We start from the raw sequence: 26756 nt of genomic DNA, 5'->3' as shown, positions 1-26756 counted from the left end.
TAGTATTCAAAATAAACCCCTAAAAGTAGAATAAAAACCTGAAGTAAAATATTTCGACATTAATAAGATTTCAGAGAATTTGACATGGACTGTGCCACCTAGCTTTAAGAACCTTATCTACTTCCTTAGTAAAACTTACATTGATTTTACAAATAGTACTTATACATCTACATTTTTCCAAAGAATAATAAGTACTTCAGGTTTTCTCACATAACCCAAGACCTTTTTGTTGTTCCCATGGTACATGGTGGACTGAATTTTCATTTTGTTCATGGAATGCAAAAATGGATCAGAACTTGAGAAAATTATCTTATTCCTCAGGTTCATTGGGCTTAAAATACCAAGGTGTTTCTCAGTTCATATGCTTCACAAATGCCCTCATGAAATTGAGACTGTGGCAATTGTAAGCATTTGAGTTGTTACTTTAACAGCTTATTACATAATTTTCAATTCTAAATCTCTAATTAAAAAAAAAATAATTAAAATATAATGTTTCAAAGCTTCTAAGCAGAATGTAAGGGGAACAATTACTTCAAATTTTAGAATCTATAATAGGACACAAAAAAACTGGGGGTGGAAAAAAAAAAAAAGAAGAGTAAAAAAAGGATTCTATGCTATTTTGGACAGGTTATACAGTTCCTCCAAGAGGACTCCTAAAGAACTCACAGGACAGCATAAATATTAGCCACCCGAAACACATGTACTAATTCTATTATTAATCAAGGTAATCCTAGAACCACACATCTGCAAAATTCTCTCTTGCTGACTCCCAAACACAAATAAATGCTTCCATCTGTCTTCTGAACCAATCCTTTATTTCAAAGATTGATACTGAAATAATGACAGGGATCCAGGGAATGAGATTTTTACCCTACGAATTCTCACCTACCCTTGGTGATGGCAACATAGGCCAACCTCACTCGAAAGAGACACAGAGAATACAGAAGATAATAACTCTAGTTCAGTCACAAGCTGATTTGGGTGCAACACCTTGCTTTTTCTTTATCATTGTGGCTTCATGCCTCCTGCCAGCCTTTCCCAAGCCTGCTGAAAGCCTGCTGCTCAGAAGCTGCATTAGACAGCACAAACCAAAGGGGATTTTAAAGTATTTGGGAATGGGAGAAGATGTCTTTTCCCTTCGACTTCGCATTCAAAGGGTGTTTCTCTCAGCTACCGAGCAACAAAATTTTTCCAGTGCTTGCCTGTAAGTTGTGAGTACAAACGCATTGGAACCCAGAGCTCTAAATCCTTTAAATCCTGTAGGTATTCTAAAGAAATTAATGAAACTTTCCCACAGAATACCATAATTTCCCATAGCCACTATTTTGATCACTAGGTGCATTATCATTTCCCTGCATAGGGAAAGCCCTATATGTCAGATGCTCTCTCTGGATTCATAAAGAGTGGGCCTGATTTTCCAACAAGAACTGAACACTGGGCACACAAGTTGTGTGCCATAAAGTACTGTGTGGCATTGCCAGTCCCCTTAGCAAAGACTGATGGAATGAGTTAATTATTCTATTACAGAGAGGGAAGGATTCAAAACCTTTGAAGTTCCTTTTTAAATGCAATCTCTGTCTGCCAAACCCAAAAATGGCAACTGCATGATACCACAGTGGCTGCAATTTGATATGTCATGTGAGAGCTCCCCCAGAAATTATTGTGAAGAGTATCAGTGTTCACTGATACTGCTGATTAAGTTCACATGGGGGCAGCTGGGATGACAGGCCTGCAAAACAACATCGTCTAAGTGCAAATATTTACACTGCACCTAAGGAAACAGAAAGGCTTCTTTGTTGTTATCACAATCATTAAATTGAAGTTATAGAAGTTTTCCTGAGTTCATTGACTTGAGGCAAGTCATTGTGGACAACTCAGCCTATTCTTCAAGGATTGCAATTGTTTCATGATTAATTGAGTAATAAGCATGTCAAATCTTAATCTAGTATCAGAACAGAGGCCAGTGAATATGCGTTGACTAGAAAAAATATGAATCAGTAGTAGTCTATAAAGTGAACTAGCTGGTGCAGAAGTCCTAATATCCACACTAAGCATGTTTTTTTTAGAGGGTTTATCTTAGACTAACTCTAGTTTGGAGCCATGGACTCAGTGCAGCTAGAGTGTGTCTTCTAGTTTAGTTTCATCTGAAAGGACGAAGCTCACATGCTCTGGGATTGCACAATGTGCAATCATGCACAGTGTGAACAAAAAACTATCCCTGAGCCGAACTGAACAATGAGGCAGACACACCAAACCTTGCAATAAATCAACCTTCTTTAAAGCCTAGTGTAGAAGTGCATCTGACCCTACTTTCTGCAGCAAAAGATGGTATCTGCGTGGCTCATACTGGCTAATGTTCAATCAACCTAGTTTTCCTACAGGTGAATGAAAGGAATCAAAGATTTTTATACTTACTGGCTTTAAGGATTCTGTGGATTTTGGCCTCATAGTAATCAAAAACATTCTTCTTTGTACTGTTGAGGATCTCCACCTCATACGCTGCAACCAAATGGAAACATGAAATTGCATCCAAAGACTGAGAAATAGGTATGCTTTTACCAAGTGTCTATACAGAGGCCAATGTACCATCTATTCACAAATCATGGAGTATGAAAGACAACTTTCATACTTTTAGAAGCTCAGGTATTAATGAAGACCTTATAGATTTGTATTCCTTTTTTGTATTTTTTTTCAAGGAAGTTCCTCTGTGATTATCTTTTCACTCTTTTTCCTGTCCTACTGTTAGAATCTAACTTACCAAAGCTGCTCAACCAGTCTTCCTTCAGTATCTCTTCCAATTTTCCATCCAAAGAAGAGGTCAGAAAGGCAAATTAACAAAGGAGAAAATATTCATCTAGCTCTGTAGAAAGAGCTGCTGAGCTATGGCATGCTATGTAGAGCCTATTCTTTATCTACATCCTGTAACACGAGGGATGCAAGGCAAGGTGGTATTCACACCATGTTTTTTTTCTAAACCCTGTAACATTATGTTGTCCATTCTTCCTTCCCCCAGCATCCCCTTTATCTTTCCAAGGCCTTTACTTTCCATTTCACCCCTCTGATGGCTACAATAGCACATGCCTTCATTTCATCTCCTTAGCCAGTAGGCCACATACAGAAATCCTACTCAATTCAGGAGAGGTCTGGGCATAAAGAAAAATACAAATTTATCCTTATGAAAAAGAACTATGTTTAAACCAAGTTGACTGTTGTCTGTCATGTCTTACCATAATCTGCAGTAGGTTGGTAGCAGGCAAAATTAAAACGTGTAGTTTGTGTTACAGCTTTACTGAAAGTTGATCTTTGTCTTGGGCAGGGACCTGGAGTGAAGAAAATAAGTGATACGTCTGCCTCTGTAGACATGGACATGTAGACAGATATAGTTTACACATACACATTCACACCACAATATAACAGATAATAAAATGGCAGAACAACTTTCTTAGAGGTGCGATAGAGGGTTTTTACATAGGCATGCACATATATACATGTACACATATTGCATTCAGCCATCAAAAGATCAATTTCAATTTGATACCGAACGTACTAGAGGACGCACTGTGTCCTGTATTATGTATTAGTATAATTGTAATGGTCCTTTCTGGACTTAACAATTTCCATGTTAATGGTTCCTAGAAGTATCTATCTTCTTTTAGATCCGCCTATGTAGTAATTCCTTACCTTCTGCACACTGGCAAACATTGGCGTGGCACACCTTTGAAAGCATGGCACTGTGCTTGGGAGCACTGTAGAATACACTGCACTTTCTGTCTATGTAGAAGAAACAAAACAGCTTGTCTCAGAGTCAGGTGGAAAAGCCTGTACAGTAGAATCTACATCTGCAGGTCAACTTTTCTCCCTGGTCCAGGGAAAGGAGAGCACTAAGGGATAGAATGCACATCAGCAGTCCACAAAGACCTATAGCTTAGGCACCTAGAGTACAGGGATCACCTTGCCTTTCAGTTGGACAATAGTTTTTTTGTTCAGTTTGGGTAAATTTTGTTCGGGTATTTTTTTTTTTAAGTTGCACTCTTCTCTCCCTCCCCACTCCCCTGCCATTTTTATTGTTCCCTGTGAAAAGCATTAATCTTAAAAATCGTTAGACCATAGAACTACAGTGGGCACTGCACTGTTTCAGAAGATCGGATCACCAATAGCTAGTGGTTTAAAGTCAGTGTAAACTGTCTTGGACCCTTCAGTTTAGGCAAAGTCTACTTTCACCTAATTTTCAAATATTGTTTGCATAACTCTGGCAAATTTAACCTTCTTTGAATGGGGAACAAGACTGACTTCTCCAGCAAGCACAGTACATAAATAAAACCTCTAAGCTTGCTTAACTTAGACAGTCTAACTGAAAACAAAATGTGGCTGAAACATGCTTAAAATCACCAGAAGAAACAGGAACTCAGGAAACCTGATTTAAAAATCCATAAGTGTAAAAATTCTTTTTTCATTCCATTTGAAATAATGGACCTTCCTGAGAGGATCTCTATTTAGATAATCTTAAGCCATGGTAGTGCAAGACAGTATGCAAAGCAGGTTATTTTATCAGTAGATAAAACTATGTGGCTTCACACACTACATCAAAATCACTCTTATATAGACTGGAGGGGTTTTTTTGAGGGTCTCTCTTTCAAGCAGTTATGCATTATTTTTCTGTGCCCTTACCAGGACTGTAAAAGTCATAAAGGATGGCATTTGCTGGCTGAACCAAGCCCATGGGATTGATTTGCTTTGCCCCAAATGATATACAGTCTGGGTCTGGTCCACTTGTGAGCTGGAGGGAAAAGGAACAACAGTTTTGATGAGAAAACTAACTCTCTCTCCTCAGTCAATTCCTTATTCATTTGTACCTGTGCTAGTTTTTGAACACTTGTTTCTGATGGCATAGATACTGGTGTCGGTACTGTCGGCTTGAAGGAGACTTTTCCTTCCATGATTTTACTGGGAGATTTTGTGCATGAGTTAAGACTCAAAAAGTAGTTTTGTAAGATGTGTGCAGGTCTTCTCTGCCTGCAATTGTCTGATCTGGACTCACATCATTGGTACTTCGGGATTTACTTTTCAGCTTTTCCCTGAAGCCACCTTGCACAGGAGTAATGGGTGTTAAATATGTTCCCTTGTACCAGTGGCCACCAGTATATACACTTTCTTTAGTAAACTGCTAAGGTCAGAGACAGATTTTGACATATGTTAAATGAACATATTATGTAGGAAAGTCATAGCAATAATAACATTTACATTTTTTCATTTGTCTATTATCTAATATTAAAAAAAATAAAAATCACTGCCCATGTGTGCTTTCTACGAGGACCTCCTGTTTTGACTGTAGAGGTGAAGCAACTCAGGTGGGTATAGGGTGGAGTCATTATCCAAAATATTGGGAAATACACACAGAAACTATGGGTCTTGATGATTATATTTGTTTATCACTATATGAATCTTGATCTTGACATGCAAGTTGTTCATGTGGAATTTACAGGACCACCAGTTAACACTTTTGTTAATCATGCACAAAAAGTATCCCTTCTGACTAGAGAGGGAGAGGGTTTCTCTTTTTATTTGAGCCAGTGATCAAATCTCAAATATGGACTATATCTCCTGGAACATAAAAAGGTGGAAGATGAAGGTATATGTTTCCCTTCTTTCCCTCCTCTGTTTTTTCAATTGAGCCATTCAATAATAATATATAACAAAAAATACAGAAAGGTAATGGAGTGTGAAAAATATAATCATTGGCTTAAAAAAAAAAATGTCTATAAGCTATCTGAGATGGCAGGGATTAGAAAATCATTGGGTTTACTTTACCTCACCAAAGTAGAGCAAAACCTTCCCTCCCTTGTACTCATAGTGCTGAATGTACTGGTCTGAAGCTGTCACCAACTGCAGGAAAACAAAGAAACAAACAAATCGGAACAAAACCCTGGCAGAACAGGAATACTACAACCTGTATATACTGGTTTGCTTTGTTCAGCTGTTTGCTTTATTCTGCCCTCTTACTTCCTCCCTAAAGGAGACAATCCCTGAGAGCCTGAAACTGGGCAAACCTGCCCCAATAAACCAGGTTCCAGAACCCAAAACTCTGTAGCCACGTTTTTAGAGCGCTGTGTCCCCCCATCTCCTTGTCACTGTGCTGTGCCATCAACCACCTCTTAGACGTACTTGCCTTTCCCCCTGCAAGCACAGGGTGCACTGTCCTGGCATGTCACAGGACAACAGTGCCAGTGGGGACAGTAATATGTGTGAAGGACAGGCACGTATTTAAGTGCCCTGCTGAGCTTTGCCCTAATTTCTCTTACAAGGGACTAAGAAGGTTGAACTCTGTTCACCACAAGCTTTGCATTTGTTGTATATATTCAGCAAATATTTTATCAGAACAAGAATAATGAAAATCTGCTTTTCCAAAATCTGTTTTCCCTTGTTTATTCTATGGACTTCTGAAAGATTTTGAAAGACAAATTTTCTAAAAGGGCTATGAAAGATTGCACAGAAAAGTGTGTTTTTAACCTGTTCGAGATCCTTTGTGTCAGGCTCCAAGCCACTCAGCAGAGTGAGATCAACCAGGGACATCTTTGGTGCTTTGGAACCTGTGGACCTTTATAAAGGAGATGGTCAGCAGTGAACATCTGCACTGAACAGCTAGCTTGCTTTGAAGAGTTTGGCTTTTCAGGCTTGCTAATGGTGAAACAAAACATTCTGCTCCATCTAACTTTCCAAAGTGGATTTTAATTTGAAAATTAGCTGCCTACTTCATTAGGAGTCATGAGGCAAAATTAGTCATCTCAACTGGTCAAATGGCCATTCAAAACCCAGGTGTCTTGCCTGAGCTTCTCATATAGGCTTTCTGAACTTCAGAACTTTTTATTTTGGCACCCTCCTTTTCCCATAAGAGTTGTACCACAGTGTAGGGGAGAACTGGTGATGTAGTTTGTGCCTTCAGTTTTTCTCCTGTGTCTTAACTACAAGAAAGGGAGCTTCATACTATTGTTTAAGCCTCACCGTAACACTCATCAGTGTGCTATGGAACAGTGGGTCTGGTAGTTGATAAATGTTACGTAGTAATTAATGGGGAAAATGATGCTTTGGCCAGTACACAATTCACTGAATATATGTTTAATGAGCGGGAGTGAAACTTGGGAATTAGGGTAACTTCAGTCCTCTGCTGCCATTGTTCACGCCATTGTCTGGGAGGGGGGATAAAACCACTGTCTTCAAGGCTTTGCCAAAAGTCAATGGAAAAATGAAATTCTACTGGGGAGTAAAACCTGCTTCTGCCACCTTGCACCTCTCTAGAAAGGGAATCCAGAATAGCCACCACTTTGTGCTTCTGAGACCCATGCCAGTCGGTGAGCAAGAGAAAAGACAGGTGTTTCAGAGTTATTCTGCATGGGAGGATTTCTTTCTTACTACCTCTGGCCTTGCCAACTTCTTGACTGTCACAATAGGATAACCTATCTTCCTCCCCTGCTCTCTCAGCTAGTAGTAGACATATTTTCTTTCTTATAAGGCCAGAATTTGACTGCGAAGGAAGTAACAGCATCTTTCCAGAAACTCTGTAAATGTGTTACTACTGTATTCCAGTTGTATTTACTTTATTTAATAAAAGACTTATTTCAAATGATTAGCCTGACAGGTGCTTTAGAGTCTCCCCAGAGTCTGATGGGGTAGAATCTGCAGTGGGCATCTGAAGTATATACAAATCATGTAAACCTCATAATTGTGTGGAAATCCTTTCTCCTGCCATGGGAGAGAGGACACAGACTCTTAGTGTATTCAGACTCACAGAAGATCACCATGTTGGATGCTGAGTTTGTGGATATGAAGAGGGTGACCAAGGAGAATTACAAACAATTGAAGAGCTGGTCTTGCAGACATACCTGACACAGACTTTGTACCGCAGTGATTCTGCTTTACCGGGAGTGATGGCATCCCTTTTCCTTCTGCTGTGGATATCAAACCACTCTATGCCAGAAAGCCCCTCAAATGTGCTGTTTTCTGCAGCAATCAAGTCCTCACCATCATTTTCGTCAGAGTATTCAGCTTCTGGAGGTGAGAAATATGATCAGCCATGCATAAATTTGCCTGAGGGCTTGGTAATTTGGCTCCTTTTGGTATAATGATAAATATCGATTGGAAGTCATGCCATCACTGTGGGTTTTATAAAAGTTTGCTGTACACCATCTCAGTATTTCCAATTAACTCAGATTTAGAATTTTAGGGATAACTAGAGTAAGAATAACCAACAAATGTAGCTAAGTATGGAGTTCAGGCTATGAATAAATTTGTAAAGGACAATCCCTCCCTCCAAAAGTTAACTATTCAAACAGAAAAAAAATGCAGACAAAGGCAGAGATGATGATGAATGTATACTTCAAGGGATGGAAAACACATTATTGCTCATATGAAAAATCTATGACAAATCTGCCTTGAAGAGTTTTAAGGGCATATGGTAGTTCCCTTATTAGTCAGGAACTGAGCTGGGCTTTACCTTCTGTGAAGGGAGTTTACCTCCTGTTCTTCAAGAAGAGTTTCTAGTTCTGTAATTGTTAAGTATCTGCTGCACCTACAGTCACTCTGATAGTTATTATATTATTACAAATAATAATAAGCTAAATGAAAGAATAGCTAGGGAGAGTTCAGGGGCTTCTATCTTTCCTTGTGATAATTCTCACTTTCCGCAGCTGGAAAACTGTGAATTATCATTAGCAGCTGGCCAAATGTGTCACCTTTGAGACCCAATCACTGCCCCTTTCACTTACCAGAGTACTTGATGTTCCCTTCCATTTCCACCGTCAAAATCAAATCATTGCAGGTATTGTTCTTCAGCTCAGAAGACCAGTACATCTTTAATATCTAAGACAAACACACAAACAGCAAGCCACTAAAAATATCATTTAAATGACAAGGGATTTACTCATCCAGGACTTGAAGAAATGTTGATGGGACATGGAAGTGTGGAGAGAAAGACCAGTCTCCCAGAGGCTCAGAACAGTCACAGAGGACTGTCACAGGTATAAGCATGTGCAATTCACAAATGGTGTGGGACCCCTTTGAGGTAACTCTCTATTCCCAACCACAAAGAGGTCTTTCAAACTCCAGCTGCCTCTATCAGCATTGACATTTCAAAGATTTAATAAATTTAAAGACAAGAAAAATTGACTGTCCATAAGGGCAGGCTTTAGACCATGAATTTTAGAAATTTGGAGGTAGGAACATGAAGGTTGAAGTCATGGCAAGTGATCTTTCACTCAGTTTTCAAAAAGGGATTAAAAGAAGTCCAGTTAGACTCTGGATTTTGAATTTGCAACTTACACTCATTGTCCCACTTCCTCTGCCATGTATCGATACTTCAAGTTTTCTCCCAAGTTCAAACTGCAAAGCAAGGGGAAAAAAAATACTTAGTCTGTGCTCAGTATTTGATCTGTGGATTTCCTGTCATCTTGCCTTTACCCCTCCAAAATGGGGTAGGGAAAACTTTTAGCTATGGAGTTATAAGACCTCAAGTTTCATAACATTTTAAATGTGCTGAGCTGGTACATCTTACTCTGCTGTTTAGGGCTCAATAGACATATTTTATCAACTTTACTCTCCCCTCTGTAGCCTGGGTTTGATATTTTCACTGTTCCCAGCACACTGAAGATCAGAATATTCCCCTTCTTGCTCATTTCCTAGCAAGACCTGGTCTCCTGGCTGCTCTTCACTGTTAGGGGAGATTCACATCATCCAAGTCCTTGAAGAGGCAGGAGAAAGCACCTCTAAAGTGTGCTGCTAAGCACCTGTTTTTTTTTTTCCTTAAAAATATTCTGTTGTTTTACAGATTAAATTATTTAAAGGTATTATAAGCCAACTACAACATGGTTGCTTAACATGAGAATACCCAGGTCAGATGATCCAGTTTCTCCTGTTTGAGGAAAAAAAGTTTGAAACAAGGGATTGTTGTGTACCTCTGTCTGCTTCTGAAACTCTTCATCAGTATCAGTCAGAACAATGGTGTAGTCATTTTGTCTTCCAGGTGTTCCCAGTTTGACAGTCAGGTCAGTGGAAGCAGTGTTCAATGTCTGTATGCTATATGCTGACAGAGCTTCTAAGGCCACTACTGTGTCCTAGGTGAGAAAGAAGTGCAAAAAACATAATAATTATGCCACATTATTTCAACAACATGTAGGATGACATTATCAGTCACCTTGGACTACTCAGTTTTATGCTTTTTCCTGCTTTGAAGTTCTCCTGTATCTGTTCCTACCTGCACAGACTGTTAATCCTATTTCCCAGCTTCTTCTTTTAGCACTAAAATTGTAAAACCACTGGAGTTCTGACCTTAGATTATCATAGGTCTTCATGAAGACAAAGAATCTTCTTTGCTAGTTTTTAACCATTTTATTTTGGCTCATTGTTTATTAATGAGCCAAAATCTTTAGTGCTTCATGCACCAAAGAAGTTGAGGATTAACTGTTATAATGCTTTCAAATCTAAATGAAAAAGTCTGTATGAGGCTTCTGTTTTCTTCCCCTTGCCCTAGAACTCCCCCTGGACTGGTGGTCAGGCACCTGTGTAGAGCAGTACCCTCCACCGTAGTTTCTTCTTTCTGTCAACCACGTAGCAATAGGCCTTGTGTACTCCATGTCTTTCAGGAGCAATGTCTGAAGCAGTGCATAGGCCGTGGTTTCCACTGACACAGCATCGTTCCCATTTCCCCAGTAGCGCTGCTGCTTTGCTGCAAGAATAACTCAGTCTTGAATCTCCTTCGTAGGGACATTTGCCAAAAATCACTATTGTTCTACACAGTAGGTATTTCATGTCATAGCACTGAGGGACCACAAGACACAGATGGTGTTGTGAGAGCAACAAAACCATTGAGAAGAAAAGATAATGGAAAAGGAAACCTATAACTTCCAATTTTTCAATTATCACAGTCTAATGAACCCACTGTACAGCGATGTCCATGTGATGGAGTGGTAGCATTGTCTCTGGTGGTTCCCGAGAGATAATAGTATTAATTATGCCCATAAATCCAGCCTTGAATAAGGACAACCATATTCCCTATACTTCAACAATGGCTATTAAACCATAATGTATTGCAAGAAATTTAGCAAATGTATTGGAAGAAATTAATAGGATGGCAGTGCTGCCTGCAGCCAACTAACCCAGCAGTCACCACATCCACACACTGGAGGACTAAGAGGTGACATCCGTGTGGAGCTGCAACAAAGCACTCCGAACTGGTGGGGGGCTTTGAAAGTAGGTGGTCTGGAAGAGACACCTTGCCTCTTGATCAGAAATCCAGTCTGGGCTACTGTTATATGTAGCTATTTTCTCATTCAAATTTTCTTCTTCCTCATTTGGCTTGGACTTTTTTTTTTCTTTTCCCCAAGGGAAGCAGAAATGTAAATGAATATTTACCATGGTATTGTCCAAGTTCCAGTGTCAGAGAAGATCATGATCCAAACTTCATTATGGTGTCACTTTGCAGTGATATTAATTATGCATATTACATATTAAAACATCAACATTGACATATTTAATTATGTAATTTAAATAATTAAATATATTACACATATACATATATGTTTCTATAAAATGAAATGTTTCTCGTTTACTTGAATATGTTTTGTTCATGTAAGTGGTCTCAGTGTTTCAATTAGGAAAAGTGCTTTCTAAAGGAATTTTTAAGGATGGTTACCTGCATCAAAAACAGAACAGTCCCTTAATTTTTCTTTCACAAACTGGGCTTCTTCACTATCAGACTGCACAAGTGTCAGAGCATAAGCCGTGATGACTGTAGAATAGCAGTCAGTATTTCTCGAAAGTTGATTTTTCATGTAATCCACTGCTCCTCTAATCCCTTCTACCTGTGAAAACAGAATGGATCCATTTGAAAAGATCACTGAGTCTTACTGCTGGCAAGAATACTAGGAAATTAGAATACTTCACTGTAGTAATTTTTGGGACAATTGTAATCACTTTTGCTTAGTGATTAAAGCCACTGATGATGGACTGTGTAGGTCGAAGTGCCTTGTACACTAGGCCATGGAATCTTTTCCTATACACCACAGATGTAAACAGATTTTATACTCCTGATTTGTAGTACTGTAAGAGATGGAAGAGTGGATATGCCATTGTGCAATAGCCTTCAGACTTAAAGAGTCACGCTTCCTACCACATCAGGTAACTTGTAGACCTGGAGCGTCTGTTGCAATGCTATGGTTACAAAGGCTGTCATAGCCAAATCCTCTTCTGCTAACTTAATGCCACCCTGAAAGACAAAACATTAAAAGGAAAAGTTAAATGTACATGCTTATGATTAAACTTAGAAAATCACTTTTCATGAAGTAAAGGATCTTCTTGGCAAACCATCCGGCCACATACCATGTAGCTTTACCTTTAATTTTTCTCATTGTGTCCATCTAAAGTATATCTTCTATAGTGGCAGCTAGTTTTCATTAAACAGTGTCAGAAATTAGGAACCCACCATGTCCTTCAGCTGATAATCAAATATTTAATTATTTAACTTATAGTTTAAAATCTATAATTTGTCATTGAAATATTCATAGCTTCAATTTTCAAGCATTAGTTGGGTGGAGTTTTTTCTTTTCATTTCTCTGGTACTTTTTATGCACTTACTTGCACACAGAACTTTTTTCCTGTAAAGGTATTTATGCACCAATACTAGATCATTTCTTATCCCTCTTCTTGGTAAAGTAAACATAGTCCTTTCATTAGCTTTTTTTCCCCCCTGAAAGCACTTGAAGTATATGTAAAATAGAAGATAACTATCTCAGCATGAACATAGGTCAGAAAAAAATCAAAACCCTTTGGCCAGTTCTTGGGCTGTTTGTTTTTTTCCCCCCAACAGTGCTACATCAACTGTAAAACTGGATTTGAGGGGGAAAGCCTCACTACTTATTTGACACAGATAATTAATAATATTAATACATGTTTTTTCCATATATGGTCACTACAAAGGTAACTGCATTTTCAACGAGTTTTGGAAGATGCACATTATTTCCATAGTCTAGATTCATGGACTGTATAAGAATTTTGTGTTTCTGGACAGTTATAGGGGATGTGTAGACTAAGATATGCAAGTGGAAATTCTGCTTAAGTATTAATATTTTCTTTTTTCACCATGAGAGTGGTGAAATACTGAAACACGTTACCCAGAGAGACCAGGAGGTACTCAAGGCTCAACTGGACATGGCCCTGTACAATCTGATCTAACTAGATCTGTTTTGAGCAGGGTTTGGACTAAATGACCTCTGGATGCCCCTTCAAAATTAAATTATGATTCTATGGCTCTGTTGCCTTTGGCAATAAAAGTCTTACATTTTCACCTAACATACGGACCTCACAATTAATTTTCTAAGTGCTCTATAGGCATAGCTGCAAAAATTATCTAAGATTGGATGAAAAGATAAGGGTGGTGAAGTGCTAACTATGCATCTGATATAAAAGACCTTTTAACAAGTTAATTTTACATTACAGATTTATTTTCTTTAGATACATTTCTTGTTACTCAACAACTCAGAATATTCCTTTGAACCCCTAATAGCCCTAAATGAGCAACAGATTCTTCTAAATATGGATTACCTACCTGCATTGACCTGTCCAGTACGGGGTGATGGTCGTGGAATGAACCATCTGCCTGCTGTTGATTAATCAAGTAGGTAATGGAGTTGAGTATGTGATTATCTTGGACATCAATGTAATCTCTGCACCTTGTGAGTACTTTAACAATGAATGCAGTTAACCTGCACAAAAAAAAATTTTCCAGACTTGTGCTGACATATATTTATAGAAAACTATATCGACAGGAAAATAAACATACTAATTTTGTATACAGACTCATATTCAATACAGTCCACTCACTGGAACCTAGTGTGTTATTATTCAACATCAGCATGACCATTTCTACCCTGTGGCAAATGCAAAATAATCAGTGGTTCAGTATAAATCTCCTTCATCAAGGACTGAACATGCTCAGAGATTTTGTGGGTGACTATTCATGACAAAAGTATATAGGCAACACCATGTCCACCAGATCTTGAAAATCTATCCCCCTAGAAAAACTCCTGATGCATCAAAATGTAATAGAGGTAACTCGGAAAAAAACCAACCAGATAAAGAAACAAAACCAAAAATAAAACTACAGAAAAAAAAATCACTTACCATACACTACTGGGGATTTTTTTAAATGCTCCGTAGGAGCCATCCACCTTCTGAAACTCAAGCAGTCTAGTATAACCTGCATGAACAGGAGAGAACATAACTTTTCAGAGAATACCCATATTTACTGGGCATTTTCCTACATCACTTGCATTAGCACGAATATGTTCTGTATTGACTGGTGGAAGAGTTCATGGAGGTGTCCACTGGTGCATTAAGGAGGAAATGACTGCGTCAGCAGACTTTGACACAGAAAAAGCACTAGGCTTAGAAGGTCCTCTGTCTTGTTTGGCTTAATTGAGCCATGAGAATAACCTGAAAACTGCAGATACCTATGGTTACAAAGCATTTTCTGTGTAGTGAATCTTGGGAAACTTATTTCCTCTTATTGACAACTTTTCAAGCTGTTGACTTTATAGTACATTGAATCAGAAAGTATACAAAACATCATCTATTTCATCATACACAGCCTCAGAAATCATGGCCTCTGATCTTGACTGCTACTGTCCTGACAAAGTCAGTATCACAGCCACAACTCATTTTTTACACTAATGAACTTCAATAAGAATCAATAAAAGCATAATATAGGGACTAAATGATGCTGATAATACCAAATACTCATTAGCAGGATCTCATATCACTTTAGGCAGTCTTAGATAAATAGGCAAAGACCTCCATGCAGCAACTGCTAGCATGTTTTTAATCTCTATTTATATACTTATTTTTCACTGTTGAAATGTGTGCCACATGTCTGAATATCACGAAGACAGGCACGTACTATTGCTTTATGCCATAAGCACACCACTGCAGTTAGAAAGATCAGCTGTACCTGCTGCAACACTGGCAACTCTCAGGCTCTGTGTTAGTGCCTGAGAGTTAGTGAGCTGGAACACTTCCACATACTGTGGTCCTGGCTTTACTATTTAATAGTATCTTTGGATCACATCTTGGAGTGGACTCTTCGAGAAGAAGACTTGCAGGTGTCCTCTCCCTAAGGAAACTCCCTCCCTGGGTTGGGCCAAGGCTGCTGAAGCCATTCTAGCTTATGTGATGATGAGTACGGGAGTGTGGAAGCAAAAGTGTCAGTATCATGATTAGCATTGGGAATTTCCTTTGTGATACTTCTTTTGACAGCCACAGACAGAGATGTCTACATCCCAGCTGGGCATCCTAAGCACTGTCTGTGACTCGTGGGGAGAAATAAGTCTTTTTAGGACATGATTCATCTTCATCCATTTTGAACTTGTACATTAGGAGGAAATGAAGGACTGGTCTTTGCTATCCATTTACTCTGAAAAGAGCTGACATTGATCAGCTCAGATTTTACTTTCTACTTCTGAATTAGGCAAGAGGGAGGATGGATGGTGAACGTCAATACCTGTCCACTGCCAGATGCTGGCAAATAGTCTCTTAAGTCCTCCTCACAAGTTCTGTTTGCAGATTGTCAGAGGCATTTCCTTGTGGCTGTGACATTGGTCACTCCTTCACCAAGTAAAAACAATCAGCGTGCAGTGCAAAATGATAACAAAAATCCCATCTTTTGGGCTCTGTTTTGTTTTGTTTTGTTTGTTTGTTATTTTGGGGTTTGTTTGGTTTTTTTCCCCCCCCCCTTTGTCTGCATACCTTGTTCAATCATACTAATGGCTTCCTGCTTCCGTTCAGGATTAAAGTTCACCCACTGCTCACTGGCATCCAAGTACTCAATAGCGTAGACTGCAGGGGCCATTGTGACCATTGTTTGCTCTGCACAGCCTGTGGGCACTTGAATAAGTTTCTCCACTCCAGTAAGACTAAGACAATTTTCAACAGACTTGTCCATAATATTCCCTGTTGTAAAAAACATAAGCCATAATACATACCATATTTAAAATTGGGTGGTGTAATACGAAGAAAGGTGATAATAACTATAGGTTGACATTCCAGCATGGCCTGATACTCCTCCCCATTAAACACTGTTTTTAGCTACCCAAGACTTTGTAAAGCTGAAGAAGAACAAGGATGAGGTGCCAGGCCCTGGGAAAGCTGGAGAAAGGAGGCTGGCACAATGAAGGAGTATGAAAGAGTCCCAAGGCTGCTGGAGGCAGAGAAGCAAGGAAAGGGGGAAAGATTGGTGCATGGGTTTTGGGCTGGAAAATTCCTGTCAAACCAGACATGATCCTCCCACTGAGGGGAAGAATGATTGTACATTAATCATGCCAAACCTTTTGTGTATTTTTTTTCTCTCTGCAATTTTATCATTTGATGAATTCACACATCCCTGTACTTTAGCTCAGGGATTTGAAGTGGAAGCCAATACCCTTTGTGTCACAAATGCATTATTTTCCATTTTCTGGGGAAAACAGTAATTATCCCTAATAAAATTGCTTGCTAATAGATGTTTTTAAAATACGTATACATGCATATATATATATGTACATATACAGTTATTGGATTAAATGACTATATGATCATACATATCTTCTCTTCAGAGAAACAGAACTTTCCAGAACTTATACATCAGAATCTGGCATCCTTATTTCTAAAAGCTAAAGCAGATTCCTACAAACCTAAATACAGTGTGGGTTTATTAGGGAAGCTGAATCCCTTCACCTTTGGCCTTCCCATAATTTTAGTCTGAGCACAGTGAGGAGGATGGATCATATAAAGCTATTGCATCCATTTCAAGTAAGAAAGAGTAATTAGAAAGAGGAAAAGATACTGGATCAAGCCTGGAGGTGTTCTGTTTTATGACCTGGTCATGTAGCACAGACAATTTGACTCAGAAAAACTAGGAGGGAACAGATATTTGACATGCAGGAATAAGCAACACAGAGGGACCTGTCCCTTGCCACCTGGAGAAGTTGTTGACAAAAAGTTACATTTACCTTTCAGGCTAACAAACACATGACTATCAGAACCTGGTACCATATCAGGTGGTCTGTTCAGGTCCAGTGTATGGGATTTTACTGTAAATAAATAATAAACAGATATCTACATCCAGACTTTTTAAACATAAACAACATACAGTGTAATTTTAGAACATACTTTTCCTTAAGCATTTCACAGCTGACATCAATTTTGACAGAAATGTTATCTGAAACATTGAATGAAATTTTATGGAAAGAAGTATTTTTTAAATTCATTTAATTTATTTAATTTCCAATCTTTAACAATATTTTAGGCTTGAAAAAACTCCTACTTTTTAATATGTTTAGGACCCATTAGTAGATGAAATAGAGGCTTATTTAATATTTAAAGAATGCTACCTTGAAACAAAAAAGTAAAATAAATCAATCCTAAAAATTTAGAATTTAATGACTTTTCTTTCCTGAGTCTTTTGCTAGGTACCAGATGAACTTATTTGTGATAAGTTCTGGTTAACAAAAGCAATATCTCTACATTAAGAAGTATTTCAATGCACCCATCATTCACCCCCTCTTTCTACTCCAAACCTCATCTGAATCAAACTCTTTTCTGTAACTTACAGTCACTGTTAATGCAAATGGTTTCCTCTTCTCTCTGTAAAACACCTTCTGCCTGCACAATTGAGGAAAGAAAAAGTCAGAATGTTTGCAAGCACTCACACCTGAAATTAACCTGCACAAAACCCATAAGCTCCATCCTGGCATTAGACCAGCGGGTGGCACAAATAAGTGATTTTGATGTGAGATTTCTCTCCAGGTAAAACTCAAGCTTAAAATCAGAATTACAATCTCCCAGTTGAAATACTAATAAACTATACTGACTTTTTGTGTTACTATTGAAATATTTCCATGGATGAAATTCCCTTAAATAAAACTAACCTCAAAAAATTAAACTTCAAAGTTTATTCTCAGCTTTGTGAGCCATGCAAGTCAAGTTCAATGAGGGACTCATATTTATAAATCTCTCAAATATGAAATTCATGAAGTTCTGAGTACATCTTGTTGATAAAATCTAAACTTTTTTTCCTTCTGATTTCCACATATCCTTCTTCCTACAATTTCAGTTTTAAGAAAGCTATTTTTACAGTTACTTTTAATGTTTTAGTGTAGCATTGAACTCTGAGACTCTGTCTATCTCCAAAAAAGTTATAGCCTCTAACAACTGCAGGTTCTCAACATCCTGTGCCTTATCCTTACCTACAATGGTACAAGGATTCATATTTTGCACTTTTTTGTGTGGATTGAAAATAGCCCTCAGTAGGTGACTTGGGTGCTGTAACAAGTCTGTGTTGGCTCTTGAAAAGTCATCTTTTCTAGAAGGCTCCTCCTTTTTATAATTTTGAAAGAGAACTAAGTTATTTAATACTATTTACAGCATTTTTTTTGCCTGTATGTTTTACCCGTGCAATCATTAAAACTAAAGATCTATCAACCAGAGGGAATAAAACAAGTTTAAATTTATTACTAGCAGAGAGTATTTCCTTCTCAAAATATTGATACATGGACATCTTCAATCTTGGCTTCATAAGGGAAGAAGAATTTTCATATAGAATCACAGAATCATAGAATATGCTGCGTTGGAAGGGACCCATAAGGATCATTGAGTCCAGCCCTTAGCCATGCACAGGACCATCCCCAAGAGTCACACCATGTGCCTGAGATATTGTCCAAATGCTTCTTGAATTTTGTCAAGCTTGGTACTGTGACCACTGCCCTGGGGAGCCTGTTCTGCCCTGGGGAGCCCAACTACCCTCTGGGTGAAGAACCTTTTTCTAATATCCCACCTAAACCTCCCCTGACACAACTTCAGGCCATTCCCTCAGGTTCTGTCACTGGTCACCACAGAGCAGAAACCAGTGCCTGCCCCTCCTCTTCCTCTCACGAGAAAGTTGTAGACTGCAAGGAGGTCTCCCCTCAGTCTCCTCCAGGTTAAACAGATCAAGTGACCTCAGCAGCTCCTCATGCAGCTTTCCTCAAAGCCCTTCCCCATCTTCGTTGCCCTCCTTTGCATGCTCTCTAATAGCTTAATATCTTTGTTATATTGTGGCGCCCAAACCTTCATGCAATATTCAAGGTGAGGCTGCACCAGTGCAGAGCAGAGCGGGATAATCCCCTCCCTCAACTGGCTGGCGATGCTGTGCCTGATGCCCCTCAGGACACGGTTGGCCCTCCTGGCTGCCAGGGCACTGCTGACTCATATTCAACTTGACATTGATCAGGACCCCCAGGTCCCTTTCCATGGCACTGCTTTCCAGCATCTCATTCCCCAGTCCGTACGTACATCCAGGGTTGCCTTCATACATGTTGATAAAGCAGGTGGAAGTCAAAGATTACGAGATGAGCACTGGCTGCATGAAGAAGTTTTTGCTATGTTATGGGTAGAAGGATACCTTTTTGCCACAGAGAACAAACATTTCCATATACATTATACATATAGGGTTAAATTTCTTCCACATGCTACACCTCGCTCCTTACTGAAAAACAGTTTTCCTGAGATTGCTTCCAGTCTTATCTTTGTACTATTTCACTCCCTTCATGAAAGCTCACACACAGTGAATGTCACATTTGGGGAGAAGCACATACTTGTGAAGTGCTTGTCTTCAACAAGTTATACCCACCACAACATTGAGGTTTTTCCTAATGCTGTCACTATGCCCAGAAACCTTGTCAAAAGCAGTAATAGTAATTGGAATTTCTCCAACAGTCAAAGGGACAACTGAGAAGTAGGCTGGTGTTGCAGAGTTCCCCTTAGCCACCAGTTGCAGCTGCACAGCCTTCTCTGTTGTCTCTGCGGTGCACAGCTCCTTCACTGCATCCATCTTCACTGTTACCTGTGGGGACAAGGCAAAGTCTGAGATCAGTCTTAGAGTATCACTGCACAGGAAAAATATTCCAGCTCCACTATGCCTAGATAAGAATGGGAAATTAGAAACAGGTAAAACAGGAGACTAGCTTTTGCTTAAAAAGGAAAGAGCAATGAAGACATTTTGCAAGATATTGTTTTTCACTTTGCTCTCCTGAATTTACTGTTTTCCATTTATAAAATGGGAAAACCTTTTCATCAAGAAGTGATTGATTGCTGGCACAGCTTGTCCAAAGGGTTTGTGGAGTCTGCCCCCTTGGAGATATTCAACATCTGACTGGAAAAGACCATGAACAACCTGCTTTAACTGGACCTGCTCTGAGCAGCAGGTTGGACTAGAGACCTCCAGGAGTCCCTTACAACCTAAATTGTTCTATGATCCTTTAGTGTGTTAACATTCATCTACATTGACTAGGGCTGTGAATATAAATTGGCTAGTATTTCTTCATTATGCTGAATTTGCAGTATAGTTTTGGCCTATCCCCAAACCACAGGGAAGTAAGAAAGATAATACATTTTTAATATGTCCCTCTATACCACCCAACACAGTTCAGAAAATGCTGGTCAAACAGCTGGCTGTTTGAGAGATGGGAAGAAACAGAAAAAAGAGCACCAGCCTTAGGATGACAGAGGTCCTAAGTCCAGTGACAACTGTGGCTGTATGGAGAGCTGCATAGTGGCTTTGCATTTTTTGCACAGAGTTTTGTGGTTAGCATATCAGATTGTGTGCTCCATTTACCTCTGTACCTTGAGTACCTTGTGAAATAGCAGCAGCTGGGTATTGCCCAGATTACCAGTCAGCTAAAAGGTAACTGATTGCTTCAATGAAGGAGAAGTCATACCCAAAGGCAAGGAATACAGCTGTGTAACATGGTAAATAAAATCTGTTTTATACAGTAAGTTTGATTAGCAAGTAGAACTGGATCCTGTCCTTGGGAAAGCTTTCAAGATGGGAGCGTTATGTCTGGGCTGTAGGAGGGCACTGAAAGGTGGCCAGGTCATTTACATTAAATTACTACATAACTACAGATTTAGCTAGCTAGGAATGTGTGGTACAGCAGTTGTTGGTAACACTACCTGGAGATCATTGGGCAGATAGTTGTAAACCACTGCTTTTATTTCTAATTGTTCATGTCGTCTGACTGAGTATGGTAACCTCAGGGACACAAAAAAGTCTTTGAAAACCGCAAAGGTGTGGGGATCAGCTACACAAAACCCTGGGATGAGAAAAAAAAACAAACAAACAAAACACAAAGAATTAGTTGAGAATTACACCCTTAACAGCAGCTGATAAGAAGTTAAACGTCTAATCGAAACTAATTGCTTGAGCTCTCCTGAAGTCAAGAGCAGGAGAGAAAAACAGACATATTCAGAAAGCATTTCAATTCATCTGCACTAGAGACCCATCTCAGGGGTAGATGGTTTGCCCTCTGGGGTCACTGCCATGATTTTTGATAGGTAAAACTTGGCAGGAGTGTTTGTAACTTTTGCGAGTGAAACACAGTCTAGTTTTCCTGCAAAGGCCATGTTTAAAACACAATGACCTTTCCTTGTTTTTGGAAAATAAACTCCATATCCATCACTGTAACCCTGGATGAGACTCCCTTTCCATAGAGGAGTGGTCAGTACCAGAAGAACCCCTCGTCCCTCCTGCATGGTCCTGGTCTACTTCCAGGAGCTCCCAGAGTAGCATCAGGAACCTGGGCTCTCTGGTGTCTAGCCCTTGCTGGTTCTCTGCTTGTTTCCTGGTGCTCTTCTCTTATTTGTCTTCCTAGAGATCACAGACTTTCATGCTTTGATATGGCCAGAACTTGGTTCCAGAATTATTCAAAGAAAAGCGGTGTTTACTACCGCTATCTTTCTTGTGGCTTCCTGGCTATGTGGAAGTTAAACGAAGGTGTTTTATAGAGAAAAAAGAATAAGAGACAGTTTTGATTGTGTTATCCATCCTCCCTCAGATCCCACTTCATGTTGCTTTTATAACTATAAATCTAGCTCATAACTTCTAGCTGGGCTTTAATATGGCATAAAAGAGTGAAGGAAATGTCATGATCAGAACATTTTGCATTTGTTCAGTACAGACTGTTTTACTCTGTCAACATAACATTGTGTTTCTCTTTTAAAAACTACACATTGCCTATTCGTTCATACAAAGAAACCAAAAAAATGCCCAATACTTATACCTTTTTCGGGAGATATGCTTATTGCCTGAACTTCCCAGGTAGTTATTGAATCAGGAGCAAAGTTTTCTACACTAAGAAACAAAAAATAAAATATATTAGGAAGAATGTATAAAATGTAAACATTGTTATTTGCTGAAGTTTGAGTATTGTAAGGAAAAAATCCATATTCCATTGGTTGTAGAGACAAAGTACTTGCAAATATTCTGAAGTCCTCTGCATCAGAAAACATGTAAAGCTGATATTTATATATATTTTACTGTACAAATTTAGACATATTCACCTAGTCAGGAAGTACAGTACCTATGGTTTCCAGGGTTTTCCACTTCTTCAAAATGCCACCACCAGCTCTCAGGAAAGTAACTGCGCAAGCTGACAGAGGTTTCATCAAAGAATTCCTCATGGTCACTGTGTTCTGTAAAACAGGAGTACGGTTTCTGTCTGGAAGCCTTTGGCTGCTGACCTTACACTGTCTTGCAGGGAGTCAGCACGTCAGAGCATGAAAAATACTCTGAATAAAAATATTTCATCTGTGTTTCATCTTCTACATTACAAAAATATGTTGAAAAAGGAGAAGCACTGACCAAATCTTGTCAATGAACAAAAGATAATTCCTCTTTCCACGTTCAATAACTATATGCTACCAAATGAGAAATCAGTTCCCTTTAGTAATACATAGCAAAGATGTTCCTGCTGTCCCATATTTGTGAAAGACAGAGAATGAAAGGGTTAATCTATGAGAAATTGTAGCAGAAATTGCACTTAGAAAGGGGTCATTTTTTATGCCAGGTAATTTTTTTTTTTAACATGAGATAAGATGTAACATGTGGTCAGAGATAGACTTTGGCAAGTAGAAAGGAAGAAAGAGACAAAATTATTCCTGGTTAAAGTGGCCCCTTCTCATGACGAGGTGTCTGGGAGGTACTCAGGTGTTACAACAGTATTACCACTAATAAAATAGTCATGAATATAAGACCACCTAGAGCCCTGAACGCAGACTGCCACTCACTGCTCTGCTGTCTGTACCCTCCCTGGGATTTGGGCAGGGGACAACAGCTCCTCCACAAGGCTGTTCTGGGCTAAAGTGATTCCTGCCTTTTCTCACCCCAAGAAGTTATCCTGTCCCACTCCCACCTTCCCAGTGTACAGGTGCGAAGACGCAATGCTATGTGGGTGCTGCACTGTACTGGGGTCCCCTGCAATGCTGATGTGAAAACTTCCTTCCCAGCCCCACGGCACTAAATGCTCCTTAATCCTCCCTTGCCACCGTATGAAGTGTGAAAGAAGTGGCTCTCGTATGCCATTGTTCTTTACGTCGTCGTGCCAAGCCCACTCTGTTCCTCCGCTTCGCCTCCTTCCTGAGGGCTGTGGCTTTCTCACAGCAGTCCTGGAATGCGCTCCTGCATTCGCGAGAGCCAGACACCCTTGTTAGTCTTTTTGCACAAGGAAACCTCATGGGATTTATTCTCATTCCATCTTGACAGCATTTTTGCAGATCAGTGTTTTGGTATTTGCTGGCTGCAATACAATTAAACCCCAGAATTATTGCTGTGTAAGTAGCAATAAGTGTAAAAGTGTTCATAATGCTCACTTCTGTCATTCTTTGCCATTAACATTAGTTTTTATTGCAACAGTCAAGCCTTCAGCCAGGGACCTGTTCTCCATCCTAAAAACAGTTCACAAACACAGAAGGAAAATACTGGTCCTATAGCATCCTAAATATTCTGTTCTAAGATTTCACTTCACAGTCAGACTGTGAATTAAAAACACCTCCTTGGCAGGTTGAAATTAGATATCTTAATAGAAATAGCCATGGCAGTGTTTTCCTTCTCAAATAAAGAGCCTGATTTCAAAAGTAAGGAAGATGCCAGCTTCAAGCTGTCATGTCTTCCAGCAAGATGTCAATTTGTGTAAAATTATTTTTTTTCCAATTTAGACCAAATATTATACTAACTCATTTCTTAATTGAAGCACAAAGTACCAAAATTTTAAAGCAGAATATAAAGGAAAAAAAATAAGATATATGAAACATTTTCTGGCCATACAAATAACTTTGAAAAGCCTCAATGTCATGACTGATACATGACATCTTATCTAGTAGAAGTACTTCGCATTTGAGAGATTGTAAAGTCGTGAATTATTTTCCATTTGCAGTTTTTTTGGTTTAGTTGGGATTTTTTTTCAGGTTTCTTTATTGTTTAGTTGTTTTGATGAATGATGCATCAGGTCACGCAGCATAGTATAAACACTTGTGCTAGGTTATGTCACCTAATGCAAGAACTGGGACTAAGAATATCTTGGTATCCTTTACTATGCCATCACTTCTTGCTCCCTTAGATCCTAGCCAAATTCCTTTGCCTTCCCCTGCTAAGCCTTTCAGGCCACCCAGATGAGCAGACATACCAATTCCTGACATTTTCTTCTGAAAATCCAAAGATCTCTTCTGCCTTCTGGTGCCGTGGAGGCATTTATATCCTGGGAAGGCAGAACAGAAGAGTTTGTCACGATAACATGACAGGAACAGCCTGATCATTCACATCATTCATGAAGACTGATCTTAGGACCCATCTCAGGACCCATCTCATTCACAGAAGACCCACAGTTTGTCAAGTTACCTTCCAGCCCTGGCCAACTGCTGCCTGCCCCATGTGAGGTGGTCACCAAAGGACCAGCAGCCATCATCTGGGCTATCTGATCTTCCAGCATCCAGTGGAAGAACAGAAGAATAAAAATCCAGAAGCAAAGGAGATTTTACAACATAACAATAAAATGTTTCTGGTTTTTAAGCAATCAACCTCATCAGATCTACAGTGTAAACAAACATGTAAAGTAGAGGGCAGATTGCACTCACCTTCCCGAATGCTGGATTGAATTGTATCTGATATAAAAGCCAGACCAACATCAGTAAAAACTTGAACATTATTTGAGCCACCACCTGCAGAACATCCAAGATCATACGAATTCATAGCATTAAATACCTGCCAAATAAAATAGTACGGATGTACTGTACAGGTTTGTAAAGGGTTTATATATATATATATGTTAGAAAAATTCTTGTAGTCTTTGATTCACAGAAGCAAGGCAAACTGGAGGTACAAGCTGCATTTGGAAACTGAGATTAGAGTTAAGGAATGTTTTAGTTAGGAAGTGATTTCAAGCAATGGTATCTTAATTTACAGACTTGTCTGCCATTGCATGAAAATTCCCATCTTAAATATACCATTCATCTTAAACAATAAATTGCAAAAGAAAAAAACATTTTCAAGTTTAGCAAATCAGTGTTTAAGCAATTAATAGCCATTAATTACATTTTGATCCTCACATTAGTCATGGAAAATTTTGTTTGACTTGTAGATACAAAATTTTCTTCTTAGAAATATCTTACTTTTTTGGCTGTAAGCTTATTTTTCTTATTCAGAATAAAAACTGCTTTATCAACCACAGCTAAGGCAACTTTTCCCACATGGTCCGTTTCAATCTGTAAATTGATGATATCTGTTGGTTCATATATCTCTTGTTCTGTTCTCACTTTAATCTAAACAGAAAAGATTGAAACAAAAAATATCAAATTTGTTAATAAAAAGTGAAGACTCTTTGGGCCAGGAACACTGTCAGCTGTGATTGTCAGCAGTCAGAGGCTGGGGGATGCTTCTGTTTTGTGGTGCTTCTGCCTTGGATCCTGTGTTTTGGAAGATGGAGATGCAGATATTTCTCACTGAAGGAAATCATGGGGAACTAAAAGATATGTCTTGCAGAATATTGGACGCTGACTTTCAATGACGAATAAGCACAAACGGGAATTAAAAGTACATGTAAGGGATTTGCTGAACTAGGGTCTTCAACATAATTTTGTTATTTTCCAGTGGAAACAAAATTGCCATGAAATACAGGAAAAGACTAATTAATGTACAAAATTAACTGACTTAAACCAGTTTGTAATAATACTACCTGCTTTCTATTGCACACTCGCATTTTTTAACATGACTGGGTAAACTCAGATCTGGTTCTAGTGTAGACACTTTGTGGTTTAGGAGGGAGTAGGAACGGTGATTATGAAACTAATACCGAATCCGTAGTAGATATGCCAGCTTGACCATAACTGACTTTTGTCATAGTATAAACGAAGAATTGGTTTGTGTTTTAGAGATAGATAATTTTTCTTGAAAACTTTTTTTCCCAATAGACTATCACATTCTTTTTCCAAAACAAATATTTTCATTGTAAAATATAATTTTAGACGGCTGACATTTTTCAGCAGTTGTGTTTCATGCCATTAGGAAAAATTCCTGTCATGTTTTTTCATTTTACCTTATGGTCCCACAAAGGAGGAGGAGGAAAGTGAAAGGAAGGCTTAGAGGGGCTCCTATTTTACCCACACTTCATTTTCTAATTTAAACTTTTTTAAAGTGTTTTTGAAATGCTACAAAATCTCAGAAAATTACTTTTAAAAGAAATCAAAAAGCCTGAAAAATTACTTTGAATTTGTTTTTTTTTCCCAATACATGGCTTCACTTTCTTTCATGTGGCACACCTTACTACAAAAAGACAAAGTTTAAAGAGATTCTGCCCCTCAACAATTCTATTGGTGTTTCACTGCAGATTTCTAACATATAGACACACGGGGGGGCTTTATCTCTACAAAACTAT

The 26756-nt window shown here is 38.8% G+C and overlaps 1 protein-coding gene across 1 annotated transcript in view; it reads right to left on the bottom strand.

Annotated features, from left to right (window-relative positions):
• LOC127467880 (complement C4-like) overlaps nucleotides 1-26756 on the bottom strand; it is a 48144-nt gene that overhangs the window by 2602 nt on the left and 18786 nt on the right. The window contains exons 14-39 of the mRNA XM_051780400.1: nucleotides 25495-25644; nucleotides 24961-25087; nucleotides 24513-24584; nucleotides 23424-23627; nucleotides 22413-22524; nucleotides 22113-22183; nucleotides 21007-21146; nucleotides 19685-19897; nucleotides 17628-17679; nucleotides 17028-17108; nucleotides 15787-15990; nucleotides 14167-14242; nucleotides 13592-13748; nucleotides 12158-12253; nucleotides 11681-11849; nucleotides 10548-10714; nucleotides 9945-10103; nucleotides 9313-9372; nucleotides 8760-8853; nucleotides 7878-8043; nucleotides 6508-6595; nucleotides 5809-5883; nucleotides 4669-4777; nucleotides 3682-3771; nucleotides 3228-3320; nucleotides 2416-2499 (exon numbers count right to left, since the gene is read on the bottom strand). Coding sequence (XP_051636360.1) covers nucleotides 2416-2499; nucleotides 3228-3320; nucleotides 3682-3771; nucleotides 4669-4777; nucleotides 5809-5883; nucleotides 6508-6595; nucleotides 7878-8043; nucleotides 8760-8853; nucleotides 9313-9372; nucleotides 9945-10103; nucleotides 10548-10714; nucleotides 11681-11849; nucleotides 12158-12253; nucleotides 13592-13748; nucleotides 14167-14242; nucleotides 15787-15990; nucleotides 17028-17108; nucleotides 17628-17679; nucleotides 19685-19897; nucleotides 21007-21146; nucleotides 22113-22183; nucleotides 22413-22524; nucleotides 23424-23627; nucleotides 24513-24584; nucleotides 24961-25087; nucleotides 25495-25644 — 3109 coding nt within the window. The remainder of the gene's footprint in view (nucleotides 1-2415; nucleotides 2500-3227; nucleotides 3321-3681; nucleotides 3772-4668; nucleotides 4778-5808; nucleotides 5884-6507; nucleotides 6596-7877; nucleotides 8044-8759; nucleotides 8854-9312; nucleotides 9373-9944; nucleotides 10104-10547; nucleotides 10715-11680; nucleotides 11850-12157; nucleotides 12254-13591; nucleotides 13749-14166; nucleotides 14243-15786; nucleotides 15991-17027; nucleotides 17109-17627; nucleotides 17680-19684; nucleotides 19898-21006; nucleotides 21147-22112; nucleotides 22184-22412; nucleotides 22525-23423; nucleotides 23628-24512; nucleotides 24585-24960; nucleotides 25088-25494; nucleotides 25645-26756) is intronic.

The sequence above is a fragment of the Manacus candei genome, unplaced genomic scaffold (assembly GCF_025592945.1).
Source record: "Manacus candei isolate 608988 ecotype Guabito, Panama unplaced genomic scaffold, ASM2559294v1 h1tg000014l, whole genome shotgun sequence".
NCBI lineage: Eukaryota > Metazoa > Chordata > Aves > Passeriformes > Pipridae > Manacus > Manacus candei.
Note: the sequence above shows the minus strand (reverse complement) of the source record. Positions and strands in the feature narration are given on the sequence as shown.